At 37.0% G+C, this 19663-nt stretch overlaps 1 protein-coding gene across 4 annotated transcripts in view; it reads right to left on the bottom strand.

Annotated features, from left to right (window-relative positions):
* Positions 1–271: 271 nt before the first annotated feature.
* LOC123599338 (cytochrome P450 20A1) overlaps positions 272–19663 on the bottom strand; it is a 79716-nt gene continuing 60324 nt past the window's right edge. For all 4 annotated transcript variants that reach the window (XM_045480831.1, XM_045480832.1, XM_045480834.1 and 1 more), the window contains 2 exons: positions 5387–5476; positions 272–5223 (listed from right to left, as the gene is read on the bottom strand). In XM_045480831.1, coding sequence (XP_045336787.1) covers positions 5073–5223; positions 5387–5476 — 241 coding nt within the window. In that variant the 3' untranslated portion in view covers positions 272–5072. The remainder of the gene's footprint in view (positions 5224–5386; positions 5477–19663) is intronic.

Genomic DNA, 19663 nt, shown 5'->3' with positions numbered 1-19663 from the left:
TGGGTGGCGCAGTCGGTTAAGCGTCCGACTTCAGCCAGGTCACGATCTCGCGGTCCGTGAGTTCGAGCCCCGCGTCAGGCTCTGGGCTGATGGCTCAGAGCCTGGAGCCTGTTTCCGATTCTGTGTCTCCCTCTCTCTCTGACCCTCCCCCGTTCATGCTCTGTCTCTCTCTGTCCCAAAAATAAATAAACGTTGAAAAAAAAATTAAAAAAAAAAAATTTATTGATTGACCTTTTTGGAGACAGACACTTTACAACTTTATAACATAGTGACTGTGGTAATGTAACAGTTTTATTTGCTCCTATCATGTGTTAAAAAAGTAAAACAAGAATTTGCAAGTATTTTAGATAAAAATACATTTGTGGGTTTTTTTTTTTTAATTACCAGACAGGTTCTTATTTGTTCATGACATTTTATCACATGCTATAACAAGATCCATTCCCAGTCTCTAGAAAGCCACCAAACTATAAACCGACTAAACAGGGAGTAGAACTGGAAGAAGAATGTCATTTCCTGCCCTTTTGTTTATTGCCTGGATGTTTTACAAAATGGCTCCCAACTCCAATTTTACAAGTATCCATTCACTCCGTGTCATGAAAATAAGTTTAGTATTTGATTTACAGATTTTAAGTCTATTTTCCATCCCACCCCCCAAAATCTATTCCCCAACACCCTTATAAAAGTAACAAAGGAAAATGTTTAAAATATATTAAGTGAAAAGCAAACTATATTATGACTGAAATGTTTACAAATATATGTATGTGGAAATAGGAAAAAAATTAGACAGTTATACAGGTGATGGTTGAGTTGGCAGCATTAGTTTTCTTTAGGATATCTTTTAATACTGCTGTTACAATACTCTTTTTAGTCATTTTCTTTAGCTATTATGAACACTACATTATTTGAAACTATTGCTTGATCCCCTCTCGAGTAACAAATTATACCAATGAACCCCCCTGAAGATATAAAGATAATTTGAAATTTAGATCTTTTTATATTTCTTTGCAAGTATATGCCAGTATTCATTTATAGTATTTCTTCTAGCAGGAATGAAAAACTATTTTAGTTTGTCACTACTGTCATGCTCTAAAGGACTAAATAAGTGTATAAAGTATTTAGTTTATAACAAACGCTCCCTCCACTCCCCTCTTCTACTTTCAGCTTAACTCTTGCTGTGAGTTTCACTCTCACTCCTTTTATCAGTTGGGGGTCACTCACTGTGCCTCAAAGCAACACTGTATAAAGCCTTTTTGGCTGTGCTGATTTCCTCTGACTCCCGTGTAACAGTAACTGCTTTGTTATTATACCCCACTTCCCTCCATCCTCACCTTCTACCTTAATCATTGGTCTTAGTAACTTAGGAAACAGGCATAGGACTGGCCAAGAAGAAAAATAAGGTTGCTCATATCAATTTGTTGATATTATACAAACCTGCCCCTGAAAATAGTTTTCTTTCAAAGAAAGAATAATAGTTTTCTTTCAAAGCTACTAAACTTACTCTCTGATGTTTATTGGTCATGTCCTCAGTTACACACGGTAGAATTGTGTTTAAGTAGTTTTCAATCTGTCAACATAACCACATATGGAAAAAGTACATTTTATAGGTCAACAGCACTTTTCATGGATCTGAGGAAAAAAATCACGATGGCTTCAAGGGAAGAATCTTAGTCTGTTTGACTCCAAAACAACAAAGATTCTTAAGATTTCCTCTTAAAAGCTGAAATGCCAGAACACCTGGATGGCTCAGCTGGCTAAGGGTCCAACTTTGGCTCAGGTCATAATCTCATAGTTTGTGGGTTCGAGCCCCACGTTGGGCTCTGTGCTGATAGCTCAGAGCCTAGAGCCTGGAGCCTGCTTTGGATTCTGTGTCTCCCTCTCTGACCCTCCCCAGCTGGCACTCTCTCTCTCAGAAACGAATAAACATTGAAAAAAAAACAAAAACAAAAAACAACAAACAGTTGAAGTGCCACCTTGACCTGAACTTAATTATATTTTTCTTTGGATAAAAGAGTAATTTCATTTCTTAAATGCTCCTTGTAACACCTAGAGTTCTATGACTTTAGCAACTCAGATGTACAAATATATAAATTACTGTTTTGACAAATGGATGAGGAAGTAAAGCCATTTTTAAAGCTGAAAAGAATAACAATACCTGCAAAGGGAAAGAGGGGGGAAAAAGAATGACAAAAATCTGTGCTTACATTCTGAGTGAGAAGAATATGAATGTTCCAGCTGTAGAAAACATTATTGGTTCATAATATATTACATGAAGAGAACATTATGTATAACAAGTCTGTAAAAAGTATATGTGGATACAAAAGAACAGAAGCATCTACCTCAGAAGCTTAATACTGGCTTACTTCAAGTAGTGGGACTATATAGGTGACTAAGTTTGTTATTTTTGTTTCTGTATTTCCAAGATTTTTCTACAGTAAACTTATATAATTTTCATAACAAAAATAGAACATTTTGTTTTTAAAATATGTAATATTTTAAGAAGACAAACACATTTTTACATAGGGTCTATAAATAAGATAGAATCTAGTTATATAAAAAAAATGGGACTGCACATTTGTGGGCCAGATATAACAGTATGTGAGTTTTTCATTTTTCCCATGCACAGAATTAATTCTGTCTTGAATTTTATTAGCACAAAGTGTGGAAGAATCCTTTCTTTCCATAAAAAATGTGTGTTGTGCTGGTGTTTTTAACAATAAACTTATCAACATTTGAAAAGAATGCAGATCAGGGGCGCCTGGGTGGCTCAGTCGGTTAAGCGTCCGACTTGAGCTCAGGTCATGATCTCACGGTCCCTGAGTTCGAGCCCCGCGTCGGGCTCTGGGCTGATACAGCCTGCTTCCGATTCTGTGTCTCCCTCTCTCTCTGCCCCTCCCCCGTTCATGCTCTGTCTCTCTCTGTCTCAAAAATAAGTAAACGTTAAAAAAAAAATTAAAAAAAAAATAATGCAGATCAAAATCAGGTAATAGTTTTAAAAATCCAAAAAGCTACAAAATTTGAGTCCTGCTTAGAGTCATGCTACTAGCCATGAGTAACACTGAGGCTACTATAATTTCAGTCTTTGATAAATACAAAGGGTCAAGTAAGAACAGTGAATGGATAACTTATTTCATACATAATTAACAATATTTTTATTTTAAAAAAATCCTCTAGAAGATAATTTATTTGTAATGTTTTAAGTTAGCCATATAACCATGGATAAAAATGTGCTTATTCAGCTGATTCTTTTATTTTCATTGATTCAAACCAGTAGTAATTATACATTGGCTTGTATATTGGCAATATACCAATTCCTTGACCCTTTGGCTCAACTACTCTGTTTTTGCCTTGATGATTGCTGATCAGGTCTCACTTGCTTTAAAATACAACTTACCTCAAACTGATTTTACTGACACTTGGTTTTACATATCAATTGCCTACTCTAACTTTCCACTGCCAGTTTCCAAACCAATCAAGGTACTGGGATAACAAAGGAAAATATGGATACACACAAAACCATAGAAAATGATAGGTGGGAACTTAACAGTGTGCCTTTTTGGAAACAACATGATGCTGGAAACTAAGAATACATTTCACTTAAAGTTTTAGAATTTAAATTATTCCATAAATTAGATATTTTTGGCAGAAATAAAAGCTGCATCTAATTACTTAAATTCTATCTTAACCACTCCTAGCTAGTTCTAAAATGTTGGCAATCTGACCATAAACACAGCATAAAATAACTCAATAACTAGGGTACAATCTTGAAACTAAAATTACAAGTGGAATTCAGCAGTGTCAAAAATAAACCCATTTGCAAATAGTTATCATTTTTCTTCCTTTCCTCTCTATCTGCACTTGCCATATTTCCTTCAGTTGTTGTCTTAAAAGAATTCTCAAGAACAATGTAACCAGAAAAGGTGGACAAAACTATAATGCTATCAATAAAACAGTATTAAATATAAAACTTATCAGTGTAAATAAGTAAAATTTTGAAAGATACTTAAAGTGTTTTTAAAATTCCTTTACTTACTAGTGAGACTAACCCTTTTTTCTAAAATTTTAATAGCTATTTCCTCCTCTAAGAATAGTTTATTCATGTCTTTTGACCATTTTTCTATTATGTTTTCTCACCAATCTGTAAGAGCTATTTATATATCATATGGATATTATCCCTATCAGATGTTTTGCAAATTATTTTCATCCATGTTTTGTTGTTTTTTTAATTTGGTTTTGTTTTTTTGGTTAGTGCTCTCATTTCCTAATCATTGAAGTTCATTATATTTAGTACATGACATAATAACAACAAAGTAGAATTCAGTTGTTTCCACAAATGAGAATTGGTGAAGTAATATAGTGCCAGTAACACTTCCAGCCAAACAAAAGAAAAGACAAGCCTCAATCTTAGTTTGTCCCTTAGGAGAGGCACTTCAAAAACACATTCAAAAACAATGGTAGTAGTTTCCAAATGATTTAGAACTGCTCAAAATGATGATCCTTGTATAAGTCATGAAATGAACAGTATTGTCTGGGGAGGTATAAAAATAAGCAAATACAAGGTAGGTTACTCAAGCCTACTAATAACGACTAAACACGAACTAATTTATACTCAGAAAATAAAAATCTTAACCCAAGAAATAACATAATGGGAAGTTCTTATTTTCCCCCATTAAAATGATTTACTGGAAGTATGAAAAGAAGTTAGGATTATGTTTCCCTTTTATAAATATTTAGAAAACATGACTTGCCAAAGTGTGCAAAAATAATGTCTCTCTTCAAGAATATTAGAGATTTAAAAAAAGAGCATTAGAGATCAAAGAAAAATAATATGAAGATAATGGCATAGAAAGTGATAAAACAAAAAAGCAGAGAGCTTCCCATTAAAATTATCATTATATTGATATAATAAGAATCAATGTATATCATGAATTAAGAAAATCTGATATACAAAAATCCAAATTTACATAATGAAGTACTAGTATTTATATTCCACAGTATTACTTAGTTTATAAAAGGATTTAATACAGATTTTTCTAAACCATCATTTTCCTCCAGAAAGTTGAATGTGTAAAATTTTAATATCTCTTTGAGACAGTGATCCAAGCTTCTTCCTTGGATGATGTTACCAGTTCATACTTAGTTTCAATAACTTGTCCCTCCACAGAAAGTAGGTGCAGCCTTCTCACCAATACACTCAGAAGTACTGTGGTCACCATATATGCAAACCTAGACAGGAAGAAAGTCAACCAATTACTAAAGATGAACAATTACATTTTTATATAATTATACATAATTATATAGGTTGCTTATTCTCCTCAGCAGTAATCATCAAAATTCTAAGTATAAAGTTTGGCATCTTTCCTTTTACTTTCCTTTCTCTATCACCCACCTCAACTCTGGGCATTCCTGTGTGCCTGAGAATCCAAGCAAGGAGAAAGTTTTCATTACTGATTCGTCATCAAACCGGTCTGGATCAAATCTAAAAAGAAGATTTGGGCAGATCAAAACAGCTCCACTGGCATCTTAGTTATTTATACTATAAAAACATAGATAGGTATCTAACAAAGTCTGAAAAATGTTAAAAATAAAAACTGCTGTCAAAATTGTATTTCAATTTCACCTATTATGTTCTCAAACTATTAAACATATATTGAGTCTTTTTCTGCTTAATTTATTATTTCTACACAATAGATACAAAATACATTTCTCTGGAATCAGCAAGGGATGAAAGTGTAACTGGGTGTACATCATTTTATGAGATATAAGACTAAATCGTACAAAATCACATAATGAATTATTTACATTTAAGAGCATTAAAAACATCTGTTACATAAGACCATCTCATCAAAATGTGAAGCATCTTACAATGTCTCTACAATTCAAATGTATTTCCTGGGGATCCTGTGTGGTTCAGGCAGTTAAGTCCCTGACTCTTGATTTCGGCTCAGGTCATGATCTCACGGTTGAGAGATTTAGACCCAAATCAGGCTCCTTGCTGACAGTGCGGAGACTGCTTGTGTTTCTCTCTCTCCCTCTTTCTCTCTGCCCCTCCTCCGCTTTCTCTCTCTCTTAAAACAAAACAAAACACACAAGTGTTAAAAGATCTAAACCACAGGTGCTTAGCTGTTCAGCTGGTAGAGCATGGGACTCTTGATCTTGGGGCTGTGAATTCCAGCCCCACGGTGGGTGTTGAGACTACTTAAAAATAAATAGATAAAAGACCTAAACCATACTGTGGGAAAAAAATAATTCTGCTTTCATTTTCTTTTAAAAAAGTGTAAATTATGTTTCACTATTGGCATATACCAGACTTACATTACAGTCCATGTAATAATTATATCAAATTAAATCGGCTTTTCCTTTTTTTAAAAGATTTCTTTTTTTTTAAGTTTATTTATTTATTTTGAGAGAGAGAGACCACGAGAGGGGAGAGGCAAAAAGAGAGGGGAGGGAGAATCCCAAGCAGGTTTTGTTTTGTCAGTGTAGAGCCCAATGTGGGGCTCAGTCTCATGAACCATGAGATCATGACCTGAGCCAAAATCAACAGTCCAACGCTTAACCGACTAAGCCACCCAGGCACCCCTCCTTTTTTTGTTTTTTTGTTTTTTTAAGTTTTTATTTATTTATTTAAATAATCTCTGGGGTGCCTGGCTGGCTCAGTTGGTGGAGCATGCAATTCTTGACCTCAATGTTGTGAGTTTAAGTTCCATGTTGCATACAGATCTTACTTAAAACAAAATAAATAAAATAAAAAATTTATAATTAAGTAATCTCTACACCCAAGGTGAGGCTCGAACTCGTGACCCCAAGATCAAGAATCACATGTTCTTCAGACTGAGCCAGGCAGGCACCCCAATTAGTTTTACCTTTTATAAACTATCTTAAAAACTGAGACCCTAAATTTTTACCTGAAGATATCTACATGTTTTTATTTTTTTTAATTATTTTATTTTTTATTTTTATTTTATTTTTTTTAAATACCCGGTTTTCTATTTGTTTTTCCCCTCTAATGTTTATTTATTTATTTTTAAGAGAGGCAGAGCACAATTCGGGGGGAGAGGCAGACACAGAATTTGAAGCAGGCTCTAGGCTCCGAGCTGTAAGCACAGAGCCCAAGACCAGGCTCAAACCCATGAAGTGTAAGATCATGATCTGAGCTGAAGTTGAACACTCAAACAACTGAGCCACCCAGGCACCCCCTGTTTTTAATTTTGAGAGAGAGAGAGAGAGAGAGAGAGAGCATGAGCACATGAGTAGGGAAAAGGGGCAAAGAGAAAGAGAGAATCTCAAGCAGGCTCCATGCTCAGCATAGAGCCCAACATGGGGCTCAATCCCACGATCCCAGGATCATGACTTGGGCTGAAATCAAGAGTCAGATGCTCAAATGACTGAGCCACCCAGGTACCTCTATGTGTTCTTAGATTTTAAAAAAGAATCAAACTTGATTTTTCCAGTCACTTTATAAAACACCTCACAATTTTTACGATTAAGAAAATGAAACCCAAACTAAAAATAGTTTAATCCTAAATACTGAGGGATTTTGGTTTTTTTAGCTTTCAGTATATTTGACAAATGTTATGTATTTAAAGTATACAATATGATCTGATATATGTACACATTTTGAAAGAATCCCCACCCTTAAGTTAATTAGCACACCTCCCCCACAATACAGAGTTACTATTTTGTGTCTGTGTGGGGAGAACACTTAATTTCTACTATCTTAGCAAATCTCAATGACACTATACAGTATTATCAAACATGGTCATCACATTATACAGGAGATCCACAGACCTTACTCATCTTATAACTGAAAGTTTGTACCCTTTTACCAGCAGCTCTCTTTCCCCTACCACTACCTGCAGTCCCTGGAAAGGACCATTCTACTCTCTGCTGCTAGTGTTTGACCTTCCCCTTTGCCCCCCTCCATATTACACATGTAAGTGCTACAATGCAGCTCTCTGTCTGGCTCATTTCACTTAGTATTATGCCCTCCAGGTTCATCCATGTTGCACAAGTAGCAGGATTTCCTTCTCTTTTAGGGCTCAATAATATTCTACTCTATCTATATATCTATATATAGAGAGAGGAATATATCTACATATATATATCTATATATAGACATACAGATATATAGATAGAGTGGACTATTCACTTCTTTATCCATTTACCCAATGACAGACACTTAGGTCATTTTCATACTTGTAAATAATACTGTGATATACGTAAGTACAGATATCTCAAGATGACAACACCATTTCTTTTGAATATATATGCGGCAAGTGGCACTTCTGGATGATATGGTAGTTTTATTTTTAATTTCTTGAAGAATATCCATACTATTTTCCACTGTGGTTGTAGCAATTTACATTCACACCAACAGTATACAAGGCTTCCCTTTTATCCACATCCTTGCCAGCATTTGTGATCTCTTATCTTTTTGAATCTCAACATATGTGAGATGATCTCTCACTGTGGTATATATTTGCATTTTTCTGATGAGTGATGTTAAGCACCTTTTCATGTACCTCTCAGCCATTTGCATGTCTTCTTTGGAAAAATGTCTATTTGGGTCCTTTGCCCATTTTTAAAATTGGGTTATTCTTTTTCAGCTATTGAATTGTACGACTTCCTTAAATAGTTTTATTAAGCCAATATTGGATGTGTGGTTTGCAAATACTTTCTCCCACTCCATAAGTTACCTTTTCATATTGTTGATGGTTTCTTTTACTATGCAGCTTTTTATTCTGATGTAGTCCCATATATTTATTTTGACTTGTGCTGCCTTTGCTTTTGGTGTCAAATCCGAGAAACCACTTCCAACATATACGTGAAGAATCTTACCCCTTATGTTTTCTTCTAGGAGTTTTAGGGTTTCAGCTATTACACTTAAGTATTATTCCATCTTGAGTTGTGTTTGTGCATGGTGTACATTAGGAGTCCAGTTTTATTCTTCTGCATATGAATATCCAGGTTTCCGAGAACCATTTGTTGAACAGACTATCCTTTCCCCCATTGCTTATTCTTGCCTCCTTTGTTAAAAAATAACTGACCATAGGGGCCCCTGGGTGGCTCAGTTGTTTGAATGTCCGACTTCAGCTCAGGTCATGATCTCACAGCTCGTGAGTTCGAACCCCGCATCAGGCTCTACGCTGACAGCTCGGAGCCTGGAGCCTGCTTCGGATTCTGTGCCTCCCTCTCTCTCTGCCCCAACCCACTCGCATTCTGTCTCTCAAAAATAAATAAACATTAAAAAATTAAAAAAAAAATGACCACATATGTATGGGTTTATTTACAGACTATGTGTCTATGCGTCTCTGATCTGTCTGTTTTTATGCTAGTACCATATTATTTTGATTACTAAAGCTTTATAATATAGTTTGAAATTAAGAAGTATAATGCCTCCAGATTTACTCTTCTTTCTCAAGACTGCTTTAGCTATTCTGGGTCTTTTGTGGTTCCACACACACATAAGGATTGTTTATTTCTTCTGTGAAAAATGACCTTAGGATTTTGAAAAAGCATTTAAGGTTTTATTTTTAAGTAATCTCTATACCCAATGTGGGGTTCAAATTTACGAACCTGAGATCAAGAGTTGCACACTGCATTGACTGAGCCAGCCAGGCACGCTGAAATTAGGATTCTGAAAGGAATGGTCTTGAATCTGTAAATCATTTTGGCTACTAAGGGCACTTCAACATTATTCTTTTTTTTTTTTTTTTTGTAGATTTAGGTTGCCATTATTATTATTATTTTTTTGTCAAGTTAGGTAACATACAGTGTAGTCTTGGCTTCAGGAGTAGAATCCAGTGATTCATCACTTACATACAACACCCAGGGCTCACCCCAACAAATGCTCTCCTCAATGCCCATCACCCATTTTCCCCACCCTCCCAACCTCCCACCCCCATCAACCCTCAGTTTGTTCCCTGTATTTAGGAGTCTCTTATGGTTTGCCTCCCTCTCTGTTTGCATCTTACTTTTTGCTTCCCTTCCCCTATGGTCATCTGTTAAGTTTCTCAAATTCCACATATTTGTGAAATCATGATATGTGTCTTTCTCTGACTGCCTTATTTCACTTTCAACATTATTAATTACTGCAATCCAAGAACATAGATTATCTTTCCTACTTCAACTATTTTCATCAATATTTTAGTTTTCAGTATATAGATCTTTCATCTTCATTGAATTTATTCCTAAATATTTTACTCTTTTTGAGGTATATGGGATTATATCATTTCTTTCTGATAATTCATTGTTGCATATAGAAATGCCACTTATTTTTGCATATTGATTTTGTGTCATGCAACTTTACTGAGTTTATTTATTATTTCTAACAGTTTTTGGCAGAATTTTTAGGGTTTACTATATATAATATCATGTCATCTGCAAATTGAGACAACTTTACTTCTTTCTGATTTATTTTTTAATTTTTTTTAACGTTTTATTTATTTTTGATACAGGGAGAGACAGAGCATGAACAGGGAAGGGTCAGAGAGAGGGAGACACAGAATCCGAAACAGGCTCCAGGCTCTGAGCTGTCAGCACAGAGCCCGACGCGGGGCTCGAACTCACGGACCTCGAGATCATGACCTGAGCCAAAGTCGGAGGCTTAACCGACTGAGCCACCCAGGCACCCTACTTCTTTCTGATTTAGATAACCTTTTTAAAAATTTCTAATTGAAGTATAGCTGACATGTAATATTGTATTAGTTTCAGGTGTACAACATAGTGATTTGACAATTACATACATTATGAAACGCTCACCATAAATGTAGTTACCATCTGTCACCACAGAAATTATTAAAATATTGACTTATATTCCCTATGCTATAGATTCCATCCCCATGACTTACTTATAAGTCTAAGTCTGTATTCTTAATCCCTTTCACCTTCTTTGCCTATCCCCTCCCAACCCCAGCAACCACCAATTTGTTCTCCGAATTTATGAGTCCATAACTATTTGTTCTATTTTTTTAGGTTCCAATTACAAGTAAAAATCATTTGGTGTTTGTCTTTCTCTAACTTATTTCACTTAGCATAATACCCTTTAGGTCCATTTATGTTGTCACAAATGGCACGACTTCACTCTCTTTAACTGCAGAGTAATTTTCATTGTGTACATACATACACTACATCTTCCTTATCCATTCATGTATCAGTAGACATTTGGGTTGCTTCTACATCTTAGCTATTGTAAATAATGATGTAATAGGGGCACCTGGGTGGCTGAGTTGATTAAGCATGTAACTCTTGGTTTTGGCTCAGGTCATGATCTCATGGTTTATGGGAACAAACCCTGTGCTGGGCTTTGTGCTGGCACCATGGAGCCTGCTCGGGATCCTCTCTCTCTGCCCCTTCCCTGCTTGCTCACTCTCTCTCTCTCAAAATAAATAAACTTAAAAAATCTTTTAAATATTGCAATAAACATAGGAGTGCATATATCTTTTCTTTATGAAAACTAAAGGATTGTTAATTTCATTTATTAAATAATTTTTAAATATAAATTCAAAATTTTAATTCAGTGTAGTTAATATACAGTATTATAATAGTTTCAGGTGTACAATACAGTGATTCAACAACTCCATATATTACATAGTGCTCATCAAGGTAAGTGTACTATTAATCCCCTTCATCTATTTCACCCATCCCCCTCACCTTCCCTCTGGTAAAAATCTGTTGGTTCTCTACAGTTAAGAGTCTAGTTACTGAGGGTGACTGGGTGGCTGGGTTGAGTGTCTGACTTCAACTCAGGTCATGATCTCACAGTTCCTGAGTTCGATCCCTGCATCCAGCTCTGTGCTGACAGCTCAGAGCCTGAAGCCTGCTTCAGATTCTGTGTCTGCCTGTCTTCCCTTCCCCTGCTCACACTCTGTTTCTCTCAAAAAACCAAAACAAAACAAAAAAACAAAAAAGAAAACTCTAGTTTTTGGTTTGTCTCTTTTTCTTCTCCTTTGTTCGTTTTGTTTCTTAAATTCCACATATGAGTGTATACTGTATGTCTCCCTCTGGCTGACTTATTTCACTTAGCATTATACTTTCTAGATCCATCCACATTGTTGTAAATGGCAAGATTTTGTTCTTTTTATGGTTGGGTATTATCACATCTTCTTCTTCTTTTCTTTTTTTTTTTTTAATTTACATACACATTAGTTACATATAGTGCACCAATGATTTCAGGAGTAGATTCCTTAGTGACCCTTATGCATTTAGCCCACTCCTCTTCCCACAACTCCTCCAGTAGCCCTCAGTTTGTTCTCCATATTTATGAGTCTCTTCTGTTTTGTCCACCTCCCTGTTTTTATATTATTTTTGTTTCCCTTCCCTTATGTTCATCTGTTTTGTCTCTTAAAGTCCTCATATGAGTGAAGTCATATGATTTTTGTCTTTCTCTGACTAATTTCACTTAGCATAATACCCTGGAGTTCCAACTACATAGTTGCAAATGGCAAGATTTCATTCTCTTTGATTGCTGAGTAATAATCCATTGTATATATATAACACATTTTCTTTGTCCATTCATCCATCAAGGGACATTTGGGCTCTTTCCATACTTTGGCTATTGTTGATAGTGCTGCTATAAACATGGGGGTGCATGTGTCCTTCTGAAACAGCACACCTGTATCCCTTGGATAAATGCCTAGTAGTGCAACTGCTGGGTCCTAGGGGAGTTCTATTTTTAGTTTTTTGAGGAACCTCCATACTGTTTTCCAGAGTGGCTGCACCAGCTTCCACTGCCACCAACAGTGCAAAAGAGATCCTCTTTCTCTGCATCCTCGCCAACATGTGTTGTTGCCTGAGTTGTTGATCTTAGCCATTCTGACAGGTGTAAGGTAGTATCTCATTGTGGTTTTGATTTGTATTTCCCTGATGATGAGTGATGTTGAGCATTTTTTCATGTGTTGGTTGGCCATCTGGATGTCTTCTTTGGAGAAGTGTCTATTCAGGTCTTTTGCCCATTTCTTCACTGGATTATTTGTTTTTTGGGTGTTGAGTTTGATAAGTTCTTTGTAGATTTTTGATACTAACCTTTTATCTGACAGGTCATTTGCAAATATCTTCTCCCATTCTGTCAGTTGCCTTTTCGTTTTGCTGATTGTTTCCTTTGCTGTGCAGAAAGAAGCTTTTTATTTTGATGAGATCCCAGTAGTTCATTTTTGCTTTGGTTTCCCTTGCTTCCGGAGACGTGTTGAGTAAGAAGTTGCTGCGGGCAAGATCAAAGAGGTTTTTGCCTGCTTTCTCCTCAAGGATTTTGATGGCTTCCTGTCTTCCATTGAGGTCTTTCATCCATTTTGAGTTTATTTTTGTGTATGGTGTAAGAAAGTGGTCCAGGTTCATTCTTCTGCATGTCGCTGTCCAGTTTTCCCAGCACCTCTTGCTGAAGAGGCTGTCTTTATTCCATTGGCTATTCTTTCCTGCTTTGTCAAAGATTAGTTGGCCATACGTTTGTGGGTCCATTTCTGGATTCTCTATTCTGTTCCATTGATCTGAGTGTCTGTTCTTGTGCTGGTACCATACTGTCTTGATGATTACAGCTTTGTAGTATAGCCTGAAGTCCAGGATCGTGATGCCTCCTGCTTTGGTTTCCTTTTTCAAGATTGCTTTGGCTATTCGGGGTCTTTTCTGGTTCCATACAAATTTTAGGATCATTTGTTCTAGCTCTGTGAAGAATGCTGGTGTTATTTTGATAGGGATTGCATTGAATATGTAGACTGCTTTGGGTAGTATCGATATTTTAACATTTGTTCTTCCTATCCAGGAGCATGGAATCTCTTTCCATTTTTTTTGTGTCTTCTTCAATTTCTTTCCTAGGCTTTCTATAGTTTTCAGTGTATAGATTTTTCACCTCTTTGGTTAGATTTATTCCTAGGTATTTTATGGTTTTTGGTGTAACTACATGGGATCAATTTCTTGATTTCTCTGTTGCTTCACTGTTGGTATATAGGAATGCAACCGATTTCTGTGAATTGATTTTATATCCTGCAACTTTGCTGAATTCACAAATCAGTTCTAGCAGTTTTTCAGTGGAATCTTTAGGGTTTCCCGTATAGAGTATCATGTCATCTCCGAAGAGTCAAAGTTTGACCTCCTCCTGGCCGATCTGGACGCCTTTTATTTCTTTGTGTTGTGTGATTGCAGAGGCTAAGACTTCCAATACTATGTTGGATAACAGTGGCGAGAGTGGACATCCCTGTCTTGTTCCTGACCTTAGCGGGAAAGCTCTCCCTCTTTTCCCATTGAGGATGATATTAGCGTTTGGGTCTTTCATATATGGCTTTTATGATCTTGAGGTATGCTCCTTCTATCCCTACTTTCTTGAGGGTCCTTATCAAGAAAGGATGCTGTATTTTGTCAAATGCTTCCTTGCATCTATTGAGAGGATCATGTGGTTCTTGTCCTTTCTTTTATTGATGTGATGAATCACGTTAATTGTTTTGCAGATATTGAACCAGCCCTGCATCCCAGGTATATCCCACTTGCTCGTGGTGGATAATTTTTTTAATGTAGTGTTGGATCCGGTTGGCTAATATCTTGTTGAGGATTTCTGCATCCATGTTCATCAGGAAAATTGGTCTATAGTTCTCCTTTTTAGTGGGGTCTCTGTCTGCTTTTGGAATCAAGCTAATGCTGGCTTCATAGAAGGAGCTTGGAAGTTTTCCTTCCATTTCTATTTTTTGGAACGCCTTCAAGAGATTAGGTGTTAACTCTTCCTTAAATGTTTGGTAGAATTCCCCTGGAAAGCCATCTGGCCCTGGACTCTTGTTTTTTGGCAGATTTTTGATTACTGATTCGATTTCCTTACTGGTTATGGGTCTGTTCAAATTTGCGATTTCTTCCTGTTTCAGTTTTGGTAGTGTATATGTTTCTAGGAATTTGTCCATTTCTTCCAGATTGCCCATTTTATTGGCATATAATTACTCATAATATTCTCTTATTATTGTTTGTATTTCTGCTGTGTTGGTTGTGATCTCTCCTCTTCCATTCTTGATTTTATTTGGGTCCTTTCCTTTTTGTTTTTGAACAAACTGGCTAGTGGTTTATCAATTTTATTAATTCTTTCCAAGAACCAGCTTCTGGTTTCATTGATCTGTTCTACTGTTTTTTTGGTTTCGATGACATTAATTTCTGCTCTAATGTTTATTTCCTGTCTTCTACTGGTTTTGGGTTTTATTTACTGTTCTTTTTCCAGCTCCTTAAGGCATAAGGTTAGGTTGTGAATTTGAGATCTTTCTTCCGTCTTTAGGAAGGCCTGGATTGCTATATACTTTCCTCTTATGACCGCCTTTGCTGCGTACCAGAGGTTTTGGGTTGTAGTGTTATCATTTTCATTGACTTCCATGTACTTTTTAATTTCCTCTTTAACTGCTTTGGTTAGCCCATTCATTCTTTAGTAGCATGTTTTTCAGACTCCAATTATTTGTTACCTTTCCAAATTTTTTCTTGTGGTTGATTTCGAGTTTCATAGCATTGTGGTCTGAAAATATGCATGGTATGATCTTGATCTTTTTGTACTTACTTAGGGCTGATTTGTGTTCCAGTATATGTTCTATTCTAGAGAATGTTCCATGTGCACAGGAGAAGAATGTATATTCTGCTGCTTTAGGATGAAATGTTCTGAATGTATCTGTTAAGTCCATCTGGTCCAGTGTGTCATTCAAAGAAATTATTTCCTTGTTGATTTTTTGATTAGATGATCTGTCCATTGCTGTGGTGGGGTGCTGAAGTCTCCTACTTTCATGGTATTACTATTGATGAGTTTCTTTATGTTTGTGATTGATTTACATATTTGGGTACTCCCACATTTGGCACATAAATGTTTACAATTGTTAGGTCTTCTTGGTGGATAGACCCCTTAATTATGATATAATGCCCTTCTGCATCTCTTGATACAGTCTTTATTTTAACGTCTAGATTGTCTGATAGAAGTATGGCTACTCCGGTTTTCTTTTGTTGACTATTAGCATGATAGATGCTTCTCCATCCCCTTATCTTCAATCTGAAGGTGTCTTTAGGTCTAAAGTGGGTCTCTTGTAAACTGCAAATAGATGGATCTTGTTTTATCCATTCTGTTACCCTATGTCTTTTTAAATTTTTTTTTTTTTTCAACGTTTATTTATTTTTGGGACAGAGAGAGACAGAGCATGAACGGGGGAAGGGCAGAGAGAGAGGGAGACACAGAATCGGAAACAGGCTCCAGGCTCTGAGCCATCAGCCCAGAGCCCGACGCGGGGCTCGAACTCACGGACCGCGAGATCGTGACCTGGCTGAAGTCGGACGCCCAACCGACTGCGCCACCCAGGCGCCCCTACCCTATCTCTTTTGATTGGAGCATTGAGTCCATTGATGTTTACAGTGACTACTGAAAGATATGAATTTATTGCCATTTATGATGCTTGTAGAGTTGGAGTTTCTGGTGGTGTTCTCTGGTCCTTTCTAATCTTTGTTGCTTTTGGTATGTATGTATGTATGCATGCATGCATGCATGTATTTATCTTTTCATCTTTTCTCCCCTCAGAGAGTCCCCCTTAAAATTTCTTGCAGGGCTGGTTTAGTGGTCACAAACTCCTTTAATTTTTGTCCGGGAAACTTTGTATCTCTTCTATTTTGAATAACAGCCTTGCTTTGGCTGCATATTTTTCTGACTCAGCACATTGAATATATCCTGCCACTCCTTTCTGGCCTGCCAAGTTTCTGTGGGTAGGTCTGCTGCAAACCTGATCTGTCTTCCCTTGTAGGTTAGGGAATTTTTTTCCCTTACTGCTTTCATGATTCTCTCCTTGCCTGAGTATTTTGTGAATTTGACTTTTGTGATATGGTATTTTGTGATAGGCCTTGTTGATGGTTGATTTTTGTTGAATCTAATGGGGGTCCTCTGTGCTTCCTGGATTTTGATGTCTGTGTCTTTCCCCAGGTTAGGAAAATTTTCTGCTATGATTTGCTCACATAACCCTTCTACCCCCATTTCTGTCTCTTCCTCTTCTGGGACCCCTATGATTCTGATGTTGTTCCTTTTTAATGAGTCACTGATTTCTCTGATTCTTAAATCGTGCTCTTTTGCCTTAATCTCCCTTTTTTTTCTGCTTCATTATTCTCTATAAGTTTGTCCTCTATATAGCTGAGTCTCTGTTCTGCCTCATCCAGCCTTGCCACTGCGGCATCCACCTGTGACTGCAGCTCACAGCTGAGTTATAGCATTTTTTATTTCATTCTGACTAGTTTTTACTTCTTTTATCTCTGCAGAAAGGGATTCTAATCTATTTTTGACTCCGGCTAGTATTCTTATTATCTTGATTCTAAATTCTGGTTCAGACATCTTGCTTATACCTGTGTTGGTTAAATCCCTGGCTGTCGTTTCTTTGTGCTCCTTTGGGGTGAATTCCTGCTGAATTCTGTGTTTCGGGTTGTGCAGATTGTTGTGTTAATCATCCAATCAGTTTTCTAGGTGTGCAGGATGGTTTAGTGTTGGTCTGTCTGTATTTCATGGACACAAGACACACAAAAAACTTCCATGCTGTTCCACCATCTTGGCTCCTCCAATCTATACCACATCTTCTTTTTTTTTTTTTTTTTAATTTTTTTTTTTCAACGTTTATTTATTTTTTTGGGACAGAGAGAGACAGAGCATGAACGGGGGAGGGGCAGAGAGAGAGGGAGACACAGAATCGGAAACAGGCTCCAGGCTCTGAGCCATCAGCCCAGAGCCTGACGCGGGGCTCGAACTCACGGACCGCGAGATTGTGACCTGGCTGAAGTCGGACGCTTAACCGACTGCGCCACCCCGGCGCCCCTACCACATCTTCTTTATCTATTCATCTATTGATGGACACTTGTGCTGCTTCCATACATTGGTTATTGTAAATAATGCTGCTGTAAACACAGGAATACATATATCCCTCTGAATTAGTATTTTTGTATTCTTTGGGTAAGTACCCAGTAGTGGAATTACTGGATCATAGGGTATTTAGTTCCTTTTTTACTCTTTTGAGGAACCTCCATGTTGTCTTCCACAGTGGCTGTACCAGTTTACAGTACCAATAACAGTGCAAGAGGGTTTTTTTTCTTCTCCACATCCTTGCCAACACATGATGTTTCTTGAGTTTTTGGTTTCCACCATCCTGACAGGTGTAAGGTGATATCTCATTGTGGGTTTTGATTTGCATTTCCTTAGGATGAGTAATGTTAAACATCTTTTCATGTGTCTGTTGGTCATCTGTATGTCTTGTTGGGGAAATATCTGTTCATTTCTTCTGCCCATTTTTAATATATTTTTTTAATTATTTTTTTAATGTTTATATTGAGAGACAGAGAGTGTGAGCGGGGGAGGGGCAGAGAGAGAGAGAGAGGGACAGAATCCCAAGCAGGCTCTGCACTGTCAGCACAGGAGACTGACATGGGACTTGGTCTCACAAACCGTTGAGGTCATGTCCTGAACCGAAATCAAGAGTTGCATACTTAACCAACTGAGCCACCCAAGTGCCCTTTCTGCCCATTTGTTGGTTATTTGGGTTTTGAGTGTTGAGTTGTAGAAGTTCTTTGCATATTTTGGATACTAACTCTTTATCAGATATGTTATTGGCAAATATCTTCTCCCATTCAGTAGGCCGTCTTTTAGTTTGTTGGTTGTTTCCTTTGCTGTGCAGAAGTTTTTTATTTTGATGTAGTCACAATATTTTACTTTTGTTTTTGTTTCCCTCACCTCAGAAGACATATCTAGGAGGAGTTGCTACAACCAATTTCAGAGAAATTACTGCCTGTCTCTCTTCTAGAACTTTTATGGTTTCAGGTCTCATATTTAGTTCCTTAATCCATTTTGAGTTATTTTTGTGTATGGTGTAAGTAAGTGGTCCAGTTTTGGGACACCTGGGTGGCTCAGTCAGCTAAGGGTCCTACTTCGGCTCAGGTCATGATCTTGCCATTCACGAGTTCGAGCTCCGCATCAGGCTCTGTGCTGGCAGCTCAGAGGCTAGAGCCTGCTTCAGGTTCTGTGTCTCCCTCTCTCTCTGTCCATCCCGCACTCATGCTCTGTCTCTCAAAAATGAATAAACATTAAAAAAAAATGTTAGAAAGTGGTCCGGTTTCATTGTTTTGCATATAGCTGTCCAGTTTTCCCAACATCATTTATTGAAGAGACTGTCTTTCCTCACTGTGGGTATTCTTACCTCCTTTATTGTAGATTAATTGACCACATGAATTTATTTCTACCTCCAATTTTGTTCCATTGATCAATGTGCCTATTTTTGTGCCAGTATCATACTGTTTTGATTATTACAACTTTGTTGTAACTTCAAATCTGGGATTGTAATACCTATAGCTTCGTCTTCTTTCTTAAGACTGCTTTGGCTATTTTGGCTATTCATCATTCCAAACAACTTTTAGGAATATCTATTCTAGTTCTGTGAAAAACACTACTGGTATTTTTTTCAAGAATAAAAAAAAATTTTTTTTTAATGTTTATTTATTTTTTGAGAGAGCAAGAGAGACTGTGAGTGGAGAAGGAGCAGAAAGAAAGAGGGAGACACAGAATCCAAAGCAGGCTATAGGCTCTGAGCTGCTAGCACAGAGCCCAAAAGGAGGCTCAAACCCACAGATCATGATATCATGACCTGAGCTGAAGTCGGATGCTCAACCCAGAAAGCCACCTAGGCACCCCACTTTGTAAAGTTTTTTT

This window comes from Leopardus geoffroyi, chromosome C1 (genome assembly GCF_018350155.1).
Source record: "Leopardus geoffroyi isolate Oge1 chromosome C1, O.geoffroyi_Oge1_pat1.0, whole genome shotgun sequence".
Classification (NCBI taxonomy): Eukaryota; Metazoa; Chordata; class Mammalia; order Carnivora; family Felidae; genus Leopardus; species Leopardus geoffroyi.
Note: the sequence above shows the minus strand (reverse complement) of the source record. Positions and strands in the feature narration are given on the sequence as shown.